The 17,781-nt window shown below is 43.4% G+C and overlaps 1 protein-coding gene across 2 annotated transcripts in view; it reads left to right on the top strand.

Moving 5' to 3' along the window:
- The window catches only part of SLC44A1 (solute carrier family 44 member 1), an 83,707-nt gene that overhangs the window by 23,747 nt on the left and 42,179 nt on the right, over nucleotides 1–17,781 (top strand). For both annotated transcript variants that reach the window (XM_083593270.1, XM_083593269.1), the window contains exons 2-4: nucleotides 5,084–5,173; nucleotides 7,660–7,802; nucleotides 15,683–15,819. In XM_083593270.1, coding sequence (XP_083449396.1) covers nucleotides 5,084–5,173; nucleotides 7,660–7,802; nucleotides 15,683–15,819 — 370 coding nt within the window. The remainder of the gene's footprint in view (nucleotides 1–5,083; nucleotides 5,174–7,659; nucleotides 7,803–15,682; nucleotides 15,820–17,781) is intronic.

Raw genomic sequence — 17,781 nt, 5'->3', positions numbered from 1 at the left:
TTCTTCCTTTGGAGGAATTGCCATATGAATTTCCAAACGCTCCTTTTTTTTTTTAGTAGGAATGTTGTGAGACTTCGCACATCAGTCAGTTTCCAGGGCGGTAGCTGTGCTCGTTGCAGCTGGCCAGGCTGTGTGCAAAATAATAAATGGACACAAACCTGACATTGGAAACGGCAATAGAAACCAGTAGTAGTAGGACATTTAAGCCTACTGCAATTGTTACTGACGGAACAAAAGGAGCATGAAAGGGACACCCTATCATGAAACTGCTGAATTGCAACTTGATTTCAATTATCTTTACTGGAATCCCAACAGAGACAATAGTTTCCTGTTGTGAAGGGTCACTGTGCTTATTTTGCTTATGTTTAAGCTCAGCTTGAACTGTCGCAGTTTTACATTTCATTTCCATTTAACTTCAACTATCACATTCCACACACCCCTTACACTCATTTGGATATATTCCTGCCAACAAAGCATTACACTTCATGCATATGATAAGTGGATGCTAGCCCATGAAAGCCTACGTCCTGGTAAGGTGTCATAAGGTTCTTTCTTTTCAGAAAACTAAATGGCTTCAGATGCAAAGAATAGCAGTGGATGTACAGTGGCAACACTCAACACAAAGAATAGTGCAGAAGATAGTTTCAAAAATGGCTAAAACCTAAATATTAAGCTTCTATAGTACTCGGGTGGGACGCGGGTGGCGCTGTGGGTTAAACCACAGAGCCTAGGACTTGCCGATCAGAAGGTCGGCGATTCAAATCCCCGCGACAGGGTGAGCTCCCGTTGCTCGGTCCCTGCTCCTGCCAACCTAGCAGTTCAAAAGGACGAAGTGCAAGTAGATAAATAGGTACTGCTCTAGTGGGAAGGTAAACGGCGTTTCCGTGCGCTGCTCTGGTTCGCCAGGAGAGGCTTAGTCATGCTGGCCACATGACCCGGAGGCTGTATGCTGGCTCCCTCGACCAATAAAGCGAGATGAGCGCCGCAACCCCAGAGTCGGTCACGACTGGACCTAATGGTCAGGGGTCCCTTTACCCCAAGTTGATGGGCATTGCCATTCAAATGGTGTGCATGCATTGAATATTATATTCAAGTTGGCACCCCTGGCTACACCCTTCTCCATGATACACTATTCCATCCCTTCTCCTGACTGGCTTTCCACCTCACCCGCACCCAATAGTTAGTTTGCCATCCCCACTGAGCACACTCTGTCCTTGTTAGGCTGTTTTGGGTTCCCCCATTTCCCTAGGGTTAGTTCCCCTAAATATTTTTTGGTACTTCCTGCAAACATGGGTGTTGTCTTCCCCCCTGTCCCCATCCCCCCCACAAGCCTGATGATACCTCCCCTCTGTGGCTGAGTAGTGCTGTTTAGACTGCATAAGCAATGACACTCACTTCTGAACCAAGGAAATATCGTATTTTTCACTCTATAGGACGCACCTTGTTTTAGAGGGGGAGAACAAGAAAAAAAATAATTCTCCCCCTCTCTGCTCAGCGCCCCTTCAGCGAAGCGTGAGTTCCCGCTGCGCTCCAGAGGCTTCAGGTTCCTTTCGCTGAAGCCAGGAGAGTCTTGCTCTCCCAGCTTCAGCGAAAGCAACGCGAAGCCTCTGGAGCACGGAGGGAGCGCTCCCTCTTTGCTTCGGAGGCTTCGTGTTGCTATCGCTGAAGCCAAAGAGCCTGCATTCGCTCCATAGGACGCACACACATTTCTCCTTAATTTTTGGAGGGGAAAATGTGCGTCCTATAAAGCAAAAAATACGGTAGATGGAAGATGTGGGCTGAGACAGTTGCCCAGTCTTAAATGCAATGGTGTTCCAAGAAGCCAGGAGCCCTGTGGACCATATTCTTGTTCCCTATTGCCCGTGCCATTGTGCTGAAGAGAACTTCAGCATTTTAAGCTGGGCAGCAGACATTACTAGCCAGAATCCTCCTGAATGTTTAAGGCGGGTGATGAAGAGCCAACCCTGCTCCACTTCTGCTAGTTTTAGATCTCCTTGTGCTCCTTCGGTTTTGCCTGTTTGTTGCTTCCCTGTCTTACTACCTTGACCTGCTCTTTCCTTCTTGGTCTGCCCATGTATTACAAATTCTACACCTGCCTGTCTCCTCTGTTCAGGCCACCTGAAGCCTTTCTGATTGCAGCACCGCATCTTGTAACACACAGAAAAATGTGGAGTGGATCTGATCCCAAAGGATGCACTTTACAAAGAACAGGTTTGACAAGTCCCTTCCTCTGGGGGGCTTACAATCTAAATATAGACGCAAGGGAAACAATAGAGGGCAGAATGGAGATAGGGGTAAACTGGAAAAAAACTACGATTATTTTATTTAAGCAGTTACAGAAGAACATTGGGGCTAGGGGATCATCTTGCAGAAAACAATGATGGAGTTAGGGCTTCTTTTCAGCCAGAACTCACTGGAACTCAGTTCTGGCACCTCTCAGGTGTGCACCATTGCCATTATAAGAGAACAGGGGCAGAGTTCATGGTGAGTTCCAGCACCTCTTTTTCTAGAAAAAGAAAAGTGGCAGAGCTGGTAATTGGACAGGAGGAATCATGGGCAACATGAAATGGCTGTGTACAGAATAAGGAGGAAAAAATGAATCAAATAGCATTTGCTTTTTCAGAGTCATGCTTTTGAAAGAGTACAAACTGCTTTGCAAAATGCCGTGGCTTATTGCCCGGGGTACAGTCAGCAGAGCAGAGCAAGCTGAAGTTCACTCGGCATAAATCTAGTGTAATAGGCTATTGCTGGAGTTCACATTGAGGCCACTTTTGTCAGGTGCATTGTATGATGAGTATATATTAAGAATTAGCATGCACTGGTTGGAGTAGGATTTGCATGTTTACTGGTTCTCACAGACCTGGAGCTAGCTGGACTTCCTTCTTTCCTTAACACGGAGAGAGAAATTAGTCCTTCTACTACACATCCCCTGGCGCTGTCAGCTACCACCATGACTGGGGAAGGAACTTGCTTTCTCCCTTCCTCGCCCCCATTCTGTCAGCACCTGCTGATCTGAGGATCTTGCACAAGCAGCTTCTGCTGATAAAGAAACAGCGTCAGGAAAATATGTGGGGTAAGAAATGTCAGTTTTTAATAAAACCTCTTGACAACTTAGCTATAATCTGCATGCACACTTTTCATTTGGCTTCTAGCATGTGGTTCTCCAATTAGTAAAGGATTTTAGTGTGTGTGTGGATGTATGTGCACATGGCATGCATGGATAAATAGAAGACAGGTGGTCATGAAAATGAAAGCCTCTTAAGGAGCTTGTTAGCTAGCAGGTCTCTGGGCAGGAGAATAAAGTGCTTGTGATTAATTGAAGCTGGTCTGGAGTTCGAATTCCAGCTCACCTATTGACTCTTTGCTAGTTGATCTGGATGTGCAAATTTTGAACATGCTTATCATTTGGGATTCCTTTAGAGGGCTCTCCTTACTCATGTCCCCGAAGCATGTTTTAATAAAATTTAGAACTTTGGTGTGAGTATTGCTTAGGAGGAAGCAAAAAGGAAACATTTGAGTCGTCAGAAGAATTTAAAATGCAGTTCAAACAAGATGGCTGGTTGGTGCGACCTTTGCGTCTGGAGTGTGGTCGCTAACAAACTCAGTTTCTCCATTTGTAGCACAGCAATAATGATCCCTTGCTTTGTGATGGTGGATGAAGTATTGCTACTTGTCTAGAGCCTCATACAGTTGACTATAAATCTAAATGAGCCTTAATGGAGAATTTCTAGCTACCAGAAAGAGTAGCTTTGCACTCACTGAGCACCTGCCACAGATTCAGACAAAGTTTGAGTATAATCTTGTCTTATTATACCTTCTCAATTTCACTTTGCTGTTAAAGATAGGTACCTTAAAATCAGCAAGTGGCCCAATCTAAATAGTGTGGATTGTTTTCAATCTCACCCCTTTAAGCTTTGGCCTCCTTTGTTCCTGCTCACCAAAATTGCAAAGCCACCCCTGTCCTCATCTTCAGCAATGAAAAACGATTCCTTTTATTAGTTGTATGTCTCTTTTTGTCTCTATTGCAGCTAATCCTGCCTGTAGTGTTCAGACTGAGGAGTTTGTGAATAGCTTATTTGTTTATCCCTCTTGTAAAGAAGATTACTGTATGTACAGAGGCTGTGGAGGGATGCTGAAATTACTAAAGTCTTGATTGACCAGGCTTGTTTCCTATTTTCTGCTCCAGCCAGGGATACAGAAACGATGTCTTTCATCCCTGCCTTCTTTCCCCTTGCTCTTTTGGTAGGTTCTTGCTGGAGTGCCTTGACTAGATAACTTCCCACCAAATTCAATTCTGCTCTTTTAAAAAGCACAATGATGAAATATTGGAAGTTCTACCTAAGGGTGTATGAGATGGTAGGGTATTTACCTTGCACAAAAATCTTGCCCAGGTCACATGTTTCAGAATGCGAATTTGATGATGGTACAGCCTTGACCTTAGTTTTCATGCATCTTCAGGTAAGGATGTGATGCCGAAGAATTGATGTATACGTGTTTGAAAATTAATGTATGTCCATGGCTGTGTTCACATTGAATATTTCTACAAGAATAAATACATTAGGGTTTCACTACTAATGCAGTGCTGATTGATCACTGATATGCTTATTGTACCATGTGTAAAAAGAACATTTGCAGATCAGACAGACAGTTACATTTTGTTGATGATCAGATGCTGTGTGATCGAATGATTCACAAAAGGGATCAAAAACAGATGTAAAAAATAATAATTTCTAGCACAGCTTCACAATCTGTTTTTTATTCCCATCAGGTGGTACACATGCATGTCTGAATTAGTGTCTGGCTGTTGAACTATTTGCACTGGTGGTTTTATTGCTGCTCCTGACAGTGATAAAAAGCACAGGAATTAATTTCCAGCTGTTCTGGGACGTTGAAGCCTAGAAGTGTTGGAGCCCACCCAACAGGAGGTCTGCAGTAGAATAACCAGTGATAGACTCAGTGTCTGAGAATATTATTTAAGTTGCATTTTTTATTTCGCGCAGAACAGTCTGACTCTGACTAGTCTTGCATAACCTTTCTCTTTTCTCCATCCTCTTTTTCTCCTTGTCCCGTCCAAAAATACTAGAGCTCCAAGCGAGAGTGGAAGCCCCTGGAGGATCGCAGCTGCACAGATATCCCATGGCTGTTGCTGTTCATTCTCTTTTGCGTCGGCATGGTAAGTAACACAGCTCTAAAGGGGAATCAGCGCAGGACTTTTTTTAAGGGACTCCTTGTCGAAACCTTTATTTAGGGTGCAGGGTTGTGTGTGTGTGTGTATGTGTGTGTGTGATGTTAAATGGCTGTGATAAAATACTAATGTGACTGGCTTCAGCGCAACTCTGAGATCAGTGTGTTTTGTGCATTAGAAATTACACAACAGTTCCTCTTCTGCCAACACACCTCTTATTGTAGAATGCTGACCTACTTATCTGAACACTGCTTTAAAACATGCTGGCACCAACAATTACTTTTTTAAAAAAAGTCTCAACCTTTCATTGAACTACAATTTGCTTTTGTTTTTCAGAACTTTTTGACTGCCTTTCTTTAAGACCTTAAGGCAGTTGCATACATTAAAATACAACATTAAAACCACATACTGAAATTAAGTACCGTATTTTTCTCTCTATAAGACGCACCAGACGACAAGACACACCTAGTTTTTGGAGGAGGAAAACAAGAAAAAAAATATTCTGAATCTCAGAAGCCAGAACAGCAAGAGGGATCGCTGCGCAGTGAAAGCAGCAATCCCTCTTGCTGTTCTGGCTTCTGGGATAGCTGCGCAGCCTGCATTCGCTTCATAAGACGCACACACATTTCCCCTTACTTTTTAGGAGGGAAAAAGTGAGTCTTATAGAGCAAAAAATACGGTACTACATCCAGCACCGTTGCAATACAATTGCCCTCTCCTTACCATCATGCCAAAGTTAACACTTGAATACTAAAAGCCTGGGGGAATACACTGTGGTATTCACTTATCAGTGCAAGAATTTCTTCCTCTCCCCATTTGTGCCCTGCAGGCTTCCCAAATCTGCTCCAGAGCATTGAGGGAACTCCAAGAGCAGAATTTTGGGGTGTGCAGGGACAGTAGTTGGGGGACAATGTTCCATTGTGCAAGTGGAAATCCTTGTGCCTTAGCATTCTGCTGGATTCCACCCAAAAGCAGTGCAAGAATATTGCCAGATGAGTCCTAGAGACTTTTCAGTTCTCGTGTGATCACATAGAGCAGTGTTTCCCAAACCTTGGTCTCCAGCTGATTTTATTTTTTTACTACATTTCCCATCATTCCTGACCATTGGTCCTGCTAGCTAGGGACATAGCTGTCAACGTTTCCCTTTTTTTAAGGGAAATTCCCTTATTCTGAATAGGATTCCTCGCAAGAAAAGGGAAAATTTGACAGCTATTGCTAGGGATGATGGGAGTTGTAGTCCAAAAACATCTGGAGACCCAAGTTTGGGGAAACACTGGCTCAGAGGAAACTCCTTTTCAGCACTCTTAATTTTTCCCTTCCTAATAGAAGGCTGGGACTCGGGTGGTGCTGTGGGTTAAAACACAGAGCCTAGGTCTTGCCGATCAGAAGGTTGATGGTTCGAATCCCCGTGACGGGGTGAGCTCCCGTTTCTCGGTCCCTGCTCCTGCCAACCTAGCAGTTCGAAAGCACGTCAAAGTGCAAGTAGATAAATAGGTACCGCTCCGGCGGGAAGGTAAACGGTGTTTCCGTGCGCTGCTCTGGTTCACCAGAAGCGGCTTAGTCATGCTGGCCACATGACCCGGAAGCTGTACGCTGGCTCCCTCGGCCAATAAAGCGAGATGAGCGCCGCAACCCCAGAGTCGGTCACAACTGGACCTAATGGTCAGGGGTCCCTTTACCTTTACCTTTAATAGAAGACACATGGAGCAGAGTCTTTCCAGTTGTGAGGTGGTCCCCCTCAAGGGATGTAAAGTGTTAAGAGGTTTAAGTACGATCCCCAGCACTTTGAATTGGACCAAGAAGCTAAATGGCAGCAAGTGCTGAGAATCGGCATAACATGATTTCTCTGCCTGTTGTACCTGTCAATAGGCCAGCAGCTGCATTCTGCACTAGCTGCTGCTTCTGTAGTACCTTCAGGGGCTTAGCCTCATACAGAGTGCAATGGGTCAGCCCCATATCATGTGCCAGTAGCCCAGCCTGAAAATCCCTAGGGCATGGGCACTGCTAGTGCAAGATGTTTATCCTAAAGGAAGGGTCACAGCCAGCCGTATTATATATGACTTATAATGTGTACTGCTGGTCTCCACCATTACCTGAACTTCTGAAAGCAGCCCTGTTTTTAAAACTCATGCAGTTCACAAACCTATTTTAGGAAGTTTGTGACAACTCAGAGCAAGATGCATCTAGATTTCTTATGCATCAGATTCTCTCTCTCTCTCAACACAGAGTTTTAATTTGACCGCCTTTATGTAACTGGTATATATTCATACTTCACATGATGCTACAGAGGTTTTTTTGGGGGGGCACTTTTCCTTTTTAAAAGATCCTGAAATAAGGATGAAAGCGAGATAGGAGTAATTTTTGTTTTATATATCTCTGCGGGGAACATATCCGAAAGCTGCTGTTAAAAAGAATGGTCTTTTTAAATACAGTTTGCCATGGAAAGCTTTCGTTCTCATCTCATTTCTTCCCAGGGTCTTATTTGTGGCTTTTCAATAGCTACCGGAGCAGCTGCAAGATTGGTTTCAGGATATGATAGTTACGGAAATATCTGTGGACAGAAGAATATAAAAATAGATGGAATAGACAACAGTGGCTTAGACCTCACAAAAAAGAAGTGAGTAATGGGGTCCAATTACTGCTACAGTTGTTTCATTAATTGATGGAATATAGTTTTCTTTCATTTTGGCTGTGGGTGGCAAGATTAGGGAGAACATTAATGCATTTCTTACTCTAAGTGTGGACACCATAGTTTTATGTCAAGTGATCACTTTCTCATGAACACTTCTTGTACCTGGGTACTTGTGCATCCTTAATGTGTTCCTGGCTTTCATACTTGTGAACCACGTACTCTGAAATTTCAAGTTAGAATCCCTTTGATGCTTCTGTGTGTTTAGATAGTGCTGAGTTCTTAGTACCTCTCCAGGGTTTCCTGAACTACTTACAAAATTATGTTTTTGTAATTCTCTTCTGTTGTGGAGAATTCATATGAATATATACGCTACACACTATTTTAGCACTTATATTAGTGATATACCAGTTTAGTCTTCGCCAAAGGAATTGTTTTCTGTGAAGTAGTGACATGGGGTTGAAATTTTTCTGTGAAGTTCATTAGTTCATTAGTAACAGTGTATGGTGAATGAACAGTGAAGTTCATAAGTTCATTGGTAACAGTGAATGGATACCAGTTGCAAATGTGATGTTAAGTAAGGCAGTTTCAAAGGTGTTGGTTTTACTAAATATATGTAAAATAAACATGCTAAATCAGATTACTCTCTTGGACATCACAAAAAATTTCTGATGCAAACTAAACATATCCCCATTTAAAAATAATTTAGCAATGTGAACAACAAACAACACTTTTCTAAAATAAGAGCTGTAAAACAAAAAATTGACTTTTCATAATAATAACATATGCAATAACTGATTTGGTGTTTAGACAATATAACCAAATTGAACATTTTCTGATGTACCTAAAGGCAACTTTTCTAATTCAAGCTTTTCTAGAAGACCCATATCACTGCTGAAAGTGCAGTGAATTCTCTGTTTCTTACCTGACTACAGTTCAGTGAGGATAGATAATGACCATTAATCAGCTTGTTCTCAAAGCTACCAGCATGAGTTTGACCAAACTGCGGGAGGCAGTGGAAGACAGGAGTGCCTGGCGTGCTCTGGTCCATGGGGTCACGAAGAGTCGGACATGACTAACCAACAACAAATCAGCTTGAGCTTGTGCTGTAGAAAAGCCCTTAGGTGTTTTAGTATTATGGGAGCTTTGGAATATGTTTTCAGGGTCATGTGATGCAAGGCAGAGTTTATGTAGCTCAGAAACATTTAAAGGGCTCTGGGATAGCTGAAGTGTATGTATGTGGACCTTTGAGGAACAATACTTAAGAATGACCTAAGTCCTTTCCATTGCAAATGTGAAGGACATCCTATTGAAAATCAAACAATAGAGATGATGCAAAGGAACAGGGATAGGTATTGGACCTAGGCCGGTCGCTAGAACTGAGAGTGTGTGCATATCCAGGGCTTTAGCCCTGGATATGCTGTAAAGTAACAAGGATATATACTGTTGCACACATGGGAGACAGCATTAATTGCAGTCAAAGAGAACCATACTATGGTACCTTCCTGTTTAGTCCTGTAACTGCTTGCCATTGTTAGCTGGCCAAAAGTCACCCAAAATGAAAAGAATAAGGGAGCAACAGCAGCAAAATGGGGAAGGCCAAAGGTGTGGATGCAATATACGGTAAAGATAGGTTATAATTCAGTTGGATTCTATCAGTTTCCATTACAAGGCATGTCTTTTGGCTTTCCTCCTTTCTCTAAAATTCAGAGTCCTTTGAAAAGCAAAATATATATTCAGTGAACGAGAAAATGAAATTTGATAGAAGCCATGCAGGCATTGACGCAGAAAGCAATGACGCTTGGAAGAAACAAGATTTGTCTTGAAATTTCTTCTTGCGCTACCTTTCGTTGTGGCATAATGTGTGGTAACAGAATTCAACCCCTTTTCGACTTCAGTCACGTTTTAGTGCAGTGACAATATGGCTACGCTGACTTTTCCCCTGTGTGCAGTTCAGATGTTGAAAGCGAGACACAGGGAGCAAACGGTGCAGAAGTAATAAAAACTACCACTTTTCGAAAAGCTACAAAGAACCTGATTCTTGACTCTGTCTTCAGGCTAACAAAATGGGGTTTTCATGGTCTGAGGCGTTTGAGCCTTCCGACCAGGTCGCGCTGCGCCTCCCCGCTGTCCCCTGAGCTTGTGGGGCTTCTCCCCACAAGCTTCTCCCCGCCACCAGCCTCCAAACCAGGTCGGGGAACCGAAGCCCGGGGCGCGCTGTGCAGAGCGCCCCGTGCTTCGGGCTGCAGGCTGCTGCCTGCAAGCCTTGCGAGCCCGCGGATAGCTTCCTGAAGCCTGGAGAGCGAGAGGGGTCGGTGCACACCGACCCCTCTTGCTCTCCAGGCTTCAGCGAAAGCCTGCATTCGCCCCATAGGACGCACACACATTTCCCCTTCATTTTTGGAGGGGGAAAAATGCGTCCTATAGGGCGAAAAATACGGTATTTGTTAATATTAACAACTGACTGGACTCCGTGTGTACCCGTGAGAAACGGGTTGGTGGCAGCGAAGAAAGCAATGACAGTGGTGGCACAGGGTCAATAGACCATCAAACGTCCCGGGGCCCTGTGTGATCGCCACAGCTACCTTCCAACCATGCAAAAGCCATGCAACCCCACCCAGCAGCTGCAGGTAAGCAGGAGACATTATCCCAGCTCATTGACACAAAAGCCCCCGAGGGGGACACAGATCAGGGCTTTTTAGGGGGCGTGGCCTGAGAATGGGGTGTGACCTGGGGGTGTGACCTGGGGAGAGGGGCGTGGCCTAGGGTGAGTACCATGAGAAATCTGGAGGGTCACTTTCTGCTTGTGGACTAGAGGTTCCCTACTTTGAGCTTGTTTAATTTATATTCGGGGACCCATCTCAAAAGACAAGTACTAGTCACTTCTTACCAAATTATTTATGCTTTATATCAGTCATCACCTTTCCATGGAACACACAACCTTTTGGCCTATAGGAAATAAAATGTGCTCCATAAAACAGTACTAGCAATTAATACACTATATATTTCCTTGAGATTGCCACAAAAAGTTCTCCATCTGCTCAGCAGCTGACGTAGCAGATGGTTTTATTGCAAGATTTTTATCGTACAGATTTTTTTTCATATTCTTCCTTTTTTGGTCCAAATGTTTATTAAAAATCTGTTTTTTAAAAATGTCATCTTTTCCATCCATAAAAAATGCTTATTTCTTAAAGAGATGGAAACATTACGTGGAACCGAAGACGGGCAGCAAAAAGGCCACAACTTTTTTTTTGCGAGTTTCTTGACTTGCTTCCCACTATCCCTGGATGTAAAATAGTTTGATGGGTAGAATTTTTCCATTTCAGAAAATGTAATGATTCAGAACATCTAATGAATTTGAAACACAGGAAGCTTATTTTCCTTCTCAAAAATAAACGAAAAAGGTTTCTGCCTGAGAACCCTTCTAATTCCATTTTAAACTTAAGCATAGCCCACCCACCCCCTTGGACCAACTTGGTGCCTTCCAGATGTTTTTGAACTACAGCTCCCATCATTCCAGGCTGGTTGGGGTTGATAGGGATTGGACTCCAACATCTGAAGAGCATCATTTAAGGCAAGGCTGCTTTGGACAATCTCCTCTTCCAATACCCTGGGAGATCATAATGACTGTTCCCTATTGCCTTCCTCATCCCTTCAGATACCCTAGAATATGTGAAACTGATATGCAATTTGTTTCCAAGAGAGCTGGTGTAACACAGAGGCAACGAGTGTCATGGATGGCTTGTGAGCTAGGAAAATCCCTAGTGGCTTTAGTGGCTGTAGGCAACAGTCCTGATTTTTCAGCTTCACCCCCCTCTTATCTAACAATATGGTCCCATATGAGCAATTTTTAAAATCTGGTGATGTAAAAACTTGGTTTTGCCAAGTTTACCATATTTTTTGCTCTATAAGACTCACTTTTTCCCTCCTAAAAAGTAAGGGGAAATGTGTGTGCGTCTTCTGGAGCAAATGCAGGCTGCGCAGCTATCCCAGAAGCCAGAACAGCAAGAGGGATTGCTGCTTTCACTGCGCAGCGATCCCTCTTGCTGTTCTGGCTTCTGAGATTCAGAATATTTTTTTTCTTGTTTTCCTCCTCCAAAAACTAGGTGCGTCTTGTGGTCTGGTGCGTCTTATAGAGCGAAAAATACGGCACTTTCAGTTTCAGAGACTCTTGGCTTAGTTTTACATGCAAACCAAGAATCCCAATTTAAAAGGAACTATTGTTAACTGCTAAAGAAGCAAGCTTTTAAACCTGTGGTTTAAAATTGGCTTGTTTAGCAGCTGACTAGTGTTTGTTTTGAACCAGGATTCCTGGTTTGCAGATAACACTAAGCCAAGATTCTGCGAAAGTAACTCCCCAGAAGACCTTTTCCTGTCCATGCAGAAGGATAGAAGAGGAGATGCATGCAAGCCCCCCACTTCACTCTTGCTGACTGAGACTTGTCTGCGTAATGCTAAATCAAGGCTTAGCGATGCGTGCAAAGCAGCCGTTATATGACCACGCTTGCCTCTAGAATTGTCCTGAGACTCTAATCGAGCATACTGTTTGGTGTTTCTCCGCCATGCTCGTTTGACAGTATAGAGCTGTCCAGAGGAATTGCAGAAAATCAATGAAATCGGAAAACCTAGGGAGCATGTACCTTAAAGCTCAGATTCAAGACGGACTTGGTCACTGCAGTCGTGCTCCCGACTTAAAATAGGCAAGCTCTTAAATTGTTAATGTGGAAAAGTTTTTGATTCCTGATTTGTATGCTCATAAGGCATCCTTTCCCAGTAGCATGACCATAATACTAGTGAAGGAGCTAAAGAACTCTTTCCCCAAATCTTGGTTAGCCTTGTCCATATTTAACGGAATGCTGCACAGTAAATTTGTGCTTTAAAAGGAAACCTTTGCAATCAAATTGCGCCATGTCTGTAGGTGACAGGTATCTGTGGGACAGATACTACAATTGCAAAGGAAATAAATGATCAGGTGCAGTGATATAGGACTGGGGGTTGGTTTAACATGGCGGTCCAACTTTTCATACCAAGCGGGCCACTTTGACACGGAACCCATGAGCTACACATTGCAGCAGTGCAGGTAACGAGGCCCAAAATTGACACCCCCTCCCCGGCCCTCATGCTACCTCCCCAAAGCTGTCTAATAATAATAATAATAATAATAATAATAATAATAATAATAATAATAATAATAATAATAATAATTTATTATTTATACCCCGCCCATCTGGCTGGGCCTCCCCAGCCACTCTGGGCGCCTTCCATAAAAACCAAAAATACAGTCTAAGCGAGGTTCTGGGGCAGGCATCCCCAAACTCGGCTCGCCATCTGTTTTGGGACTACAATTCCCATAATCCCTGACCACTGGTCCTGTTAGCTAGGGATGATGGGAGTTGTAGTCCCAAAACAGCTGATGCGTCGAGTTTGGGGATGCCTGCTCTGGGGCTTTCAGAAGGAGGTGTGAGGCTGTGAGGAGGTCCTAGAGCCCTCCCAACTCCTTCCCAATGCTGCAAAAGTGCTAACTGGACTTTGCGAAGAAGCTGGGAGGACTCTAGGACCCTCTTGGAGCCTTCATGCCTCCTTCCCAAAGCCCAGCGCCTTGCTTACCTGGCTTTGGGAAACCAGCATGAGGGCTGCAGGGTGTAGGTATGGGTGGGTGTCAAATGCTGCTGAAAGCCACCAAAGAAGTCCTTGAGGGCCACACATTGGACCCCTCTAGTTTAGATAATGCCCCTGGATCCCAACCGAGCCTATGGTAGTAGCAGAAGGAATTCAAGATCATTTGGCTCTGGCCAAATCTGTTAAGCATCTTCTCTGCACGTGTGAAGAAGTTGGTGCAGAACAAATGTGTTTCCATAGAGACAACTGGAAATGCTTCCGGGAGTGTGCCTTTTCTCACCTCAACTGGCTAGGTGCCACTCATCCTAGGAAGGAGAACAATAGGCTAGGAATGAGTGTAGCTGAACCTGGAAACAAAAAAAAGGAAACATGGAAGCTTAACTTTCTCTGTGGGCTGAATGCATAGCTCAGGGTTCAGAGGCCTCCCTGGAAACCAAAGGGAGCCAAGATCTGTTGGAGTGTTGATGCTCTGAGTCCCTCCATCCTATGCCCAGGTCGTATATATGTGTGAATAAAACCATATAGTCTAATGATAACTAAGGGCTTGCCACATTTTACACACTTCTGGTGATAAAAAAAAGAAGTACACACACAGATTCAGAAAGACAGTTTTCTGCCTTTGTTCACAAGCTTATATCAGTGCATATTTATTCTCTCGAGCAAAGTACATGCATTATTTTATAGATCCAAATGAATTCCAGTTGACATTGGGTTCTGGTTTCACAAAACTTGTTAAACGACAGAAATCACGCAGTTCTCTAAGATAAGTTATTTTAAGCTATTGTCGGGGGGAATCGGGTACCCAAAGTTATCTTTCCAAAAAATGTGCTGAAGTTGCCCATTGAATTAGAAACCAGTCATGTGGAAAATCTATTTAAAATAAGAAGCTGTTTTCCGTAATGCGTATCCATCGGAACACATTGGGATCTCTGTTTTGCTTTCAAGTTACCAATATAATTTTACTAATTGACTTTTGCTTGGTATTTTAATGGGAGGGGGGCGGTGAGGTGGGGTGGCCGGGATCATCCTGAAGACATCAATGTGGACTAAACACTCAGTGCTTACATTGTGACTTCAATTACAAAGGATAGATGGAGCTGTGTGTGACGGCACCACTTTAATGTGCTAGAGATCAATCTGTAACTGTGAACAATCGATTGCAGCAAGTTGCTGCTTTTCTGTATCACATTTCAAGCTTCCCTGCTACAGTATCTGGTGAATCATTCTCTAAACTTGGCACTTGCTGAGTCCATTCTCAGAAAAATGAAAAGCATTTAGGAAATAATTATGGTCAGCTTCAGGTGTTGTGTGGCTGCCAGATTTTGTTGCTGAATATCCTATTGGCTATTATATATATTATTATATATTGGCTAATATCCTAGTGGCTGCCAGATTTTGTTGCTGAATATCCTATATGGGACGCGGGTGGCACTGTGGGTTAAACCACAGAGCCTAGAACTTGCCGATCAGAAGGTCGGTGGTTCGAATCCCCAGGACGGGGTGTACGCTCCCGTTGTTCGGTCCCTGCTCCTGCCAACCTAGCAGTTTGAAAGCACGTCAAGTGCAAGTAGATAAATAGGTACCGCTCCAGCGGGAAGGTAAAAGGTGTTTCCGTGCGCTGCTCTGGTTCACCAGAAGTGGCTTAGTCATGCTGGCCACATGACCCGGAAGCTGTACGCCGGCTCCCTCTGCCAATAAAGCGAGATGAGCGCCTCAACCCCAGAGTCGGCCACGACTGGACCTAATGGTCAGGGGTCCCTTTACCTTTACCTATCCTATTGGTACGCCCTGAAATAAACTTTTAAAGTATGATGTTCTTTTAAAATGTAACTAGAAATGCCACACACATCCCACTGCCCCCTGAGAGCTCAAGGAGGAATGAGAAATCATGGTGTACTTTAGCAGATGAGATGTAAGTTGCCAACAGTGCCTTATTTTCATATATTATCTCTTTGCCTTTTGGTGATGGTTTATATAGCCAGACATGCATCCATCATTGTAAAGGGGCTCCATTTCATCTTATGAAAATTTTAGTGTCATTTCAAAAGGAAAAGGGGCGAGGGGAAGCCACTACTAAATTCTGGGTGGACAGTGTACTTCTGAAAGGGAAAGATTGCAAGTTTTCAAATGAAGAAAGTTTGTTTAGCGATTTGGGAGTTTCCTTACCGTAGGATATCTCTCGACAGAAATCCTTTTAAAGTCTGTTTTTGATCCATTCTGAATGTTTCGGTGTGTGTGTTTTCTTAAAGGTACGTGTTCTTTTTGGAGCCATGCAATGTAGATCTGGTGAAACGGAAGATCAAGTCCATCGCTCTTTGCGTATCAGCATGTCCACGCAAGGAGTTGAAAACCCTGGCTGAGGTTCAGAATTTTGCAGAGACTAATGGTAAGGCAAAAAAACAACAACAGTGCTGTTTCGATTTCTGCTCAGTATTATAGAGGGCTATAATACTGTCTTAGTACAGTCGAACCTCTACTTACCACCGCCTCTTCTTACAGTTGTTGCAAGTCGTGACCGCGGCAAACCCGGAAGTAACCGGTGGGTTTGCCGCCGTTTGCGCATGCGCAGGAGTGGGCAATCACCACCCATGCCTGCGCACAATGGCGCCTCTCCCAGCGACCCATTTCAACCTCCAGACGGACCTCCAGAACGGATTATGGTCGCAAATAGAGGTTCCACTGTATTTTAGCTTTCCTGGTATTTTAACTTTTCTGTGTTTTAAAGTACAGTTGTGATTTTTTGTCAGTTTTATTGCTTTATCTTTTTGTAAACCACTCTAAGGTTGGTTGTTGTTTCTTACAATCAAGCAGTGTAGAAATTTTCGTGGAATAAATAATAATAAAATATTAATCAGAGAGCATTTTTTTTAAAAAAAGTAAACAGTGTGGTCCACTACCTAAGAAGAGGTTTTTCTGCTTCTCTAAGATTGTTCCTGCTATAATGTGTGTGCATGATTACAGACTACTGTAATGCACTGTATGTGGGGCTACCCTTGTATCTGGTTTGGAAGCTGTGGCTAGTGCAAAATGCAGCTGCTAGGATGCTTTGTGAGACATTTGTGAGAAGTGCGCATATTACACTGGTGTTGATAGAACTGCACTGATTGCCTATTACAGGGGTGGCCAGCTACCAAGAGACTGTGATCTACAGTACTTACAGAATTAAAAACTAAAAACTGGCAGTGATCTACCCCCGTTTTTGGGAGGGTTCAGGTCAAAGTTGTTGACTTTTTTTTAGGGAGGAAGAAAGCTCCGTTTTTAAGGCTGGGGAAACAAACACTGAGTGAACTCTATCTTCCATCCAGCAGATTGTGCAACAATGGAGGACAGGGCGAGGGGGCAGGGCAAGATTCGATTTTACCAACACTAAGGAAAGGGACCCAGTGATCAACCGTGATCTCCCAAAACCTCACGGGCATCTACCAGGAGATCGCGATTGACCTGTTGGACATCCCTGGCCTATTAGATCCTCAGGCTACATTCCTGTTCCTTCAGGGGGACGTAACCTATCCCAAACAGGCTCCCTCCCTAGGTCCTGCATCCTTTTAATGTTATTAACCATCCTGAGATCTACAGGAATAGGGAGGTGTACAGATGATGATGATAGTCTCTCCTGATTTAGAAGATGCCCAAGCTTCTGTGAGAATAAGCATGCTCTGCTAGCCCAAAACCAGTATTTCTGACTCTATGTGACAAATGAACAATATTAATATTTGCTGAAAAATGCTTCTTTAATAATGTGATATTCCCATTTCTCTTCTTATTTTAAAAAGCTTCCCCTTCCCTCAGAGTTCTGCTCTCCTCTGCCAGCCCTCTCAGGTTTTTAAATTAGCATTAGCACGTTAATCCTAAACCAAGGCATTGGATTTTATCAGAAAAGACACACTAATCTCTCTTCACTTTGTGTGACCTTGCGGGGGCAACTGCTTGTGTTTGAAGTAAGCGTACCAGAAAGTAGATGCAAGCGCTGAGGGTTGGGACAAACCACTGGGTGCATTGAACGTGTTGATAAAGTAATCAAGAAAAAAGGAATTTCACGGAAAGATTTCTTACGGACATTATTGTTAAGGGAGACTTAGTTAAGTTTTCATAATTAAAATACTTCGGAATCTGATTTATTTAACTGGAGACATTTTGTCTGCCTTGTAGAAATGAGAAAATTTCTGGTTTAGGGTTTGTAATTGAGTTTTTATAGACTTTCTGCTTAATACATAGGTACAAAAAATAGTGGGCCATTATGCTTTGGTGCAACATGAAGGAAGCCGGTACTTGAGTAGTCTCTTCTCTCTCCTCCCCTTGCATACCCTGTTTTCTTCCCTCACTTCTGTTTAAGTAGCAAATCATGCTT

This window comes from Podarcis filfolensis (genome assembly GCF_964270895.1).
Source record: "Podarcis filfolensis genome assembly, chromosome: 17".
NCBI lineage: Eukaryota > Metazoa > Chordata > Lepidosauria > Squamata > Lacertidae > Podarcis > Podarcis filfolensis.
This window is presented reverse-complemented; position numbering and strand designations above follow the sequence as displayed.